The 6748-nt window shown below is 45.8% G+C and overlaps 1 protein-coding gene across 1 annotated transcript; it reads right to left on the minus strand.

The window, feature by feature from the left end:
- Positions 1-4486, minus strand: LOC147883400 (pentatricopeptide repeat-containing protein At3g09040, mitochondrial-like). Its single transcript, XM_087399284.1, has 2 exons — positions 4203-4486; positions 1-4107 (listed from the first exon to the last, which is right to left on the minus strand). The coding sequence occupies exon 2, from the start codon at positions 4025-4027 to the stop codon at positions 731-733; it is 3297 nt and encodes a 1098-aa protein (XP_087255410.1). The 5' UTR covers positions 4028-4107; positions 4203-4486; the 3' UTR covers positions 1-730.
- Positions 4487-6748: the final 2262 nt, after the last annotated feature.

Genomic DNA, 6748 nt, shown 5'->3' on the forward strand with positions numbered 1-6748 from the left:
AGGACGCAGAGTATTGCCTCAGCCATCTTTTTTCTTTGCTTACTTTCTTTCTTCTCATGTGCATTAAATCATGGGAGGTCCTCAGTTGATGTTTTGTGCAGCTTTCACACTTCCTCTTGGATGCTCCACGCATCCTTGTAAATTTTGTACAAGTGGTCATGCGTGGAATTTTCCCCCGTGCTTAAAAGCAAGTTTCCAATTTTAACCTTCTCCCTTCCTACAATCAATGTAACATTCATGATGATGACATTAAGTAGGATGATAGCATGATACAGAAAGGGGAATTATCTGACAATTGTAGCCACTCAGGGTGAGAAGCAGCAATTTGGTGATATTTGATGTTTAAGGATGGGGAATGTCAATTGCGCAGACACAGAGCTCCTATTCATTTCAAACACTTGTCCCAAGGCTTTTCCCTGGAAGTGTGAACCTGAGAAGCTATGTGAGGTCACGTCCCAATGATGAGAGTTAACCTAGTGCCTCATATAATTACCGAGGCAAATTTTTTATGTTCATTGCACCTGCCATTGATTCTGTGTTCACCAAAAATGTTTTATAACATTTGGAAAAATAGCATCTTGCAATAACCCGTGAGACGATGCAAACCTTGGATTCGGGAAATACCCTTCCTCCTTTTGAGGGAAAGGTCTTCTGGTCGTGCATGTAAGTCTTCACTCTGGAAACATCTTACATTCCCAAACACAAATGAGCGCACAAATCCCCTTAACCGTTATTTCCCTGCATCTACATAGATGTTAGACAACAAGACATAAGGTGCACCATCCCTTTCATCCAATCGCACTGCATGTTCAAAGGCCTGTCTTCCAAGCTCCACATTACCCCACTTTCGACAAGCACCCAGAATAGTATGCCACATCACAAGATTAGGACACAAAGGAAGCTTCTCCACCATTGCTACTGCCGTGTCTAGTTGGCCTGCACGGCCAAGGAGATCAATCATGCAAGTGAGATGCTCAATCGTTGGAGTCAATCCATAGTCTTTGATCATGGCATCGAAGTACTTCTGGCCAATATCCACTAAACCCGCATGATTGCATACATTAAGAACACAAAGGATTGTAACCTCACTTGGTATTATGCCTTCTGCTGTCATTCTCTCAAACATATAAAAAACAGCTTCACTTTCTCCGATCCGTGCATGTCCTGCAATGATTGCAGTCCATGAGACTGTATTTCGAATCGGAAGCCTGTTAAACACTTCCCATGCTTTTGCAAGCAAGCCACATTTGGCGTACATATCTACCAAGGTGCTTCCAACACAAATATGTCTTTCCAATCCCTTTCTAGCAATACCAATGTGCATTTCACTACCCTTGTTTATGGCTCCTATGCTGCCACAAGCTTTCAAAGTGCAAACAATTGTCCCAGCATCTGGAGAGACAGCCTGCAGTTGCATCTGTTCAAAACAGTTCAGTGCTTCCTCACCAAGCTCGTGCTCGGCATATCCTCCAATTAGCACAGTCCACGAGACTACATCTCGAACTGCAAGCCTGTCAAACACTTCCCATGCTTTTGCAAAAGAGCGACATCTGACATACATATCTACCAAGGTGTTGCCAACAATTTGATCTCTTTCCAACCCCTTCCTGGCAATCTCAGCATGTATTTCTCTGCCCTTGTCTATCGCTCCTATGTTGCCACAAGCTTTCAAGCCACAAACAAATGTGACATCATCTGGAGAAATACCCTCAGCTTGCATCTGTTTGAGACAGTTCAGTACCTCCTCACCATACCCATGTTCAGCATATCCTGCAATAAGTGCAGTCCATGAGACTACATCTCGAACTGAAAGCCTGTCAAACATTTCCCGTGCTTTTGGAAGCAAGCCACATTTGGCATACATATGAACCAAGGTGCTACCAACAAAAGGATCTCTTTCTAACTCCTCTCGGGCAATCTTGGCATGTACTTCTAGGCCCTTGTCTATGGCTCCTAAGCTGCCACAAGCTTGCAAGGTGCAAATAAACGTGACCTGATCCAGAGAGACACCTTCCAGTTGCATCTGTTCAAAACAGTTCAGCACTTCGTCAGCCAAACCGTGCTCCATATATCCTGTCATTAGTGCATTCCATGAAACTACGTTTCGCACTGGAAGCCTCTCAAACACTTCCCATGCTTCTGCAAGCGAGCCACATTTGGCATACGCATTGACCAAGGTGCTGCTAACAAAAGAATCTTTTTCCAAACCCTTTCTGGCAATCTCAACATATATTTCTTGAACCTTGCCTATGGCTCGTGTAATGCCACAAGCTCGCAAGGTCCAAACGAAAGTGACAGCATTTGGAGATACAACCTCCAATTGCATCTGTTTGAAACAGTCCAGGGCTTCCTCGCCAAGCCCATGTTCAGTATACCCTGCAATTAGTGCATTCCATGAAAGTACATCTCGAACTCGAAGCCTGTCGAACGATTCCCGTGCTTTTGCCAATGAGCCACATTTGGCATACATTTTGACCAGTGTATTGCCGACAAAAGGATCTCTTTCCAAGCCCTTCCTAGCAATCTCAGAATGTATTTCTTGGCCCTTGCCTATGGTTGCTATGCTGAGACAAGCTTTCAGGATGCAAACAAAGGTGACAGTATCTGGAGGGACACTCTCCAGTTGCATCTGTTTGAAACACTCCAACGCTTCCTCACCAAGCCCATGTTCAGAATACCCTGCGATTAGTGCATTCCACGACACGACATTGCGTACTGGAAGCTCATCAAATACTTCCCGTGCCTTTACAAGACAGCCAAATTTGGCATACATATCAACCAAAGTGGTTCCCACAAAAGGATCACTTTCCAACCCCTTTCTAGCAATTTGAGCATGCATTTCTCGGCCCTTGTCCATGGCTTGTATGCTGCTGCAAGCTCTCAAGCTGCAAACAAACGTAACAGCATCTGGAAAGACGAATTCCAATTGCATCTGTTTGAAACAGATCAGAACTTCCTCACCAAACCCATGCTCAGCATATCCAGTGATTAGTGCATTCCACGAGACTACATCTCGAACTGGAAGGCTGTCAAATACTTCCCTCGCGGTTGCAAGGCAGCCACATTTTGCATACATATTGACTAGGGTGTTGGCAACACAAGGTTCTCTTTCTAGCCCCTGTTTGGTAATCTGAGCATTTATTTCTCGGCCCTTATCTATAGCTCCTATGCTGCCACAAGCTTTCAAGCTGCAAACAAATGTGACAGCATCCTGGGAGAAGCCCTCTAGTTGCATTTTTTCAAAACAGTTCAGAGCTTCCTCACCTAGCCCGTAATCAGCATATCCTGAGATTAGTGAATTCCATGAGACTACATCTCGAACCAGAAGCCTGTCAAACACCTTCCGTGCTTTTGCAAGTGAGTCACATTTGGCATACATGTCAAGCAAGGTGTTGCCAACATGAAGATCTCTTTCCAACCCCTTACTGACAATCTCAGCGTGTATTTCTCTGCCTCTTTCAGCATCCTTAAGCCGTGCACAAGCCTTCAGTAGTGCCAGGAATGTATACTTGCTAGGATGTAAACCATCCTTTTGCATCTTATGGTACAGGTTGAAAGCACGTTGTGATTCTCCAAATTCAATATACCCCGTTATGAGAGACGTCCAAGAAAACTCATTCCGATCGACCAACCTGTCAAAAACCAGCTGAGCATCGTAGAAGTCTCCACAATCTACCAGCATAGGGACGAGGTAGTTTCCGAGAGATGGATGGGCTTCCAGCCCACGTATGCACATGTAGGCATACAAGCGCTTGGCATACGTTAGATTTTTTTGCCCCCTGCACTTCTGCAAGACGGATATAGCGTTCTCAACGGAGGGCAACTGGGGTGTGAGTTCCAAAGAAGTGAGTGCCTCCTCTAAGCTGAGCATCTCCGAGCCATTTTTCTGTTGCAGTTTAAATGCATTCAGCTGTACTCCGGACCTAGATCCATCTTTCCGAGAGCTGCCACTTACCGCCAGCTCCTTTAAGCAATTGTTCTCACCGTTTGTCAGGGCTGGACCACTGGATGCGTTGGAAATATGCATCCCCGTGCTTCTGAATCCCTCTTCAACCCAACCCGGATTGCAGCAGCATAGGGACTGCTTGGTAAATATGTGCTAGAAACCTGGCACCCATCTGATAGTCTGTTAAAACTCACGACAGAGTCGTCAGATTAGGCAAATAATTCTACAGGGTACAAATCAGTTTCCTCGGACTGACCTTGCTCTTGGGTTGTCAGAGGCGTTTCGATGCTGAAGATTGGTACCCAAATGAGAATTTTGTATAGTGGGTGCCTCACTGGGTTTCCCATGCAGGGGGGGGGAAGACATGGGCCTGCAGGAACGAACCGCTGACCCAAATGAGAATTTAGTATAGTGGGTGCTGATGCACAGCCTCACTGGGTTTCCCATGCTGGGGGGGAAGAAGACATGGGCCTGCAGGAATAAACTGCTGACCCAAATGAGAATTTCGTATAGCAGGTGCTGTCACATATATCAAAAAAATGGTACACACAACTATGTACAAATGGTACACATATATCAAAAAATGGTGTATTTAACAATTTCAAGAATAAAGAAATGGCACATTAGCAACTATATGTATTTGTGCTCTACCACCTTGCATTGAGCTTTCTTTTTCTCTTCTTCAACACTCCAATTCCTCCAACTACAGATCATGGTGATCTCTCTCCCCCCCTCTTCCTCCCTCCTTTTCCCTACATTTGTTTTGCTGTATGGGGGTCTCTCTTTTTGTTGATGGGGGGCCATGTTAAATTACACAGCGCAGCGGAACAGAAACTAAACAAAGAATAGAGAGTACATAGCAAACTGGAGAGGAGCAAACTTTTCCTTCAATATTGATGTAGTACAAATGATGGCTCTGTCCACCTGTGCGCTCCCACAATGGAGCTTAGATGTTGATCTAGACAGATACTAGGTGAAGAGCTACTAGCTGGAAGATCTGATCTGATCTGAACTGATCTGATCCAATGGACTAGGGAGGTCGCCTCTTTATAGCTATGAGGGCGGTAGTCGGATCAACGTAGTCGGTGGAGTCGACTAGTCGACCTAGTCAGTGGAGCCGACTAGTCAACCTAGTCGGTGGAACTGACTAGTCGTCCATGGAATATTTAAGGAATATTTCCTATACCGTCGCCTCGGGGGCTCCCGCCCTTGAACCCCCACCAAGGGGGCCACTGGTCCCCTTGGGACCCCCCAGCTGGCCCCCAGGCCCCAACAAGAATAAGGGGCCCCCACACAATCACCTTTCTACCATCAACAGTCTCATTGATAGACCTCATCTAACATGCAAGTCAGGATCCATCCAGTGTCCTGGGCTCACACATGGCTTCTCCTCATATGGGGGCCTTACAACTTGAGCACCTTGGGCCACTGAAGGTTACCACGAGGGTGGGGCATTGAGCATATCTAACACCCCCCCCTCAATGTCCACCCATAGGTGAACTACCTTCTCGGCCCAATGCCGAGTCTTTGAAGATGACCCTAAAGCTGATCCTTCCCGAGTGCCTTGGTGAAGATATCTGCTCCATTTTGCTCTGTTGGACAGTAGACCAATTCCACTATCCCGTCCTCGATCAAATCACGCATATAGTGATACTGGATCTCTATATGTTTTGTGCGCGCATGAAACACTGGATTTTTAGCAATGGCCATGCAACTTTGATTGTCGCACCTCAACACACTTGCCTCATCCTCTTGCACTCCCATGTGACATAAGATCCTCCTCAGCCACACTGCTTCACATGCAGTAAAACATGCTGCCTTGTACTCAGCCTCGGTAGAAGACAATGCCACTGTTGGTTGTTTCTTACTGATCCAAGAGAAGATACCTGAACCTAAAGAGAAACAATATCCAGAAACTGATTTCCTGGAATCAACATCTCCAGCCCAATCTAAGTCACAATGACTAGCCAAGGAAGTGCCCGTACCATAGGTGATGCCATAATCAAGAGTGCCCTTCACATACCTGAGCACCCGCATCCCTGCATTCCAATGATTCTCCCGAAGCTTATTGGTAAACCTCCTCAAAACGCCAATAGCAAAACTGATGTCCATTCTGGTGTTACACAGATAGATGAGACTGTCGACCAACTTCCTGTACCTCCCGATGTCTGCTGCTGGTGAGGCATCCTCCATAGACAACCTCGCATTTACCTCCATAGGTGTAGCTATCTCCTTGCACTCGGACATACCAAATGCCTTCAAGATCTCCCCTGCATATTTTTGTTGAGAGATGAAGATCTTGCTTGACTCTTGCCAGACTTCAATCCCGAAACAGTAGTGCATCAAGCCTAAGTCTGTCATCTCAAACTCCATGCTCAACGCCTTTCTAGTCTACTGGATCATGTCTTCATAGTCACCTGTGATAAGGAGATCATCCACATATAGAACAATAATAGCAGATTTTCCACCTTTCCTGTGCACATACAAGTTAGCATCTGAGGCACATCTTTTGAAGTTTAATTTATGAAAGAATTTGTCTATCCGTTGGTACCATGCTCTTGGGGCCTGTTTCACCCCGTACAGAGCCTTCTTCAGCTTACATACCTTGTTCTGAGAATGGGGGGCCTCAAACCCAGGTGGCTGAGCCACGTACACCTCCTCCTTGAGGTCACCATTCAAGAATGCTGATTTAACATCCATTTGATAAATTGGCCACTTTTTATGAACAACCACTGGTAGTACTATGCGAATAGTGGTCATTCCGGCAGTCGAAGCGAAAGATTCCTGAAAAGCAAACCCTTA

This window comes from Dipteris shenzhenensis, chromosome 28 (genome assembly GCF_047967505.1).
Source record: "Dipteris shenzhenensis isolate YYH24624 ecotype China chromosome 28, Dip_SZ_1.0, whole genome shotgun sequence".
NCBI lineage: Eukaryota > Viridiplantae > Streptophyta > Polypodiopsida > Gleicheniales > Dipteridaceae > Dipteris > Dipteris shenzhenensis.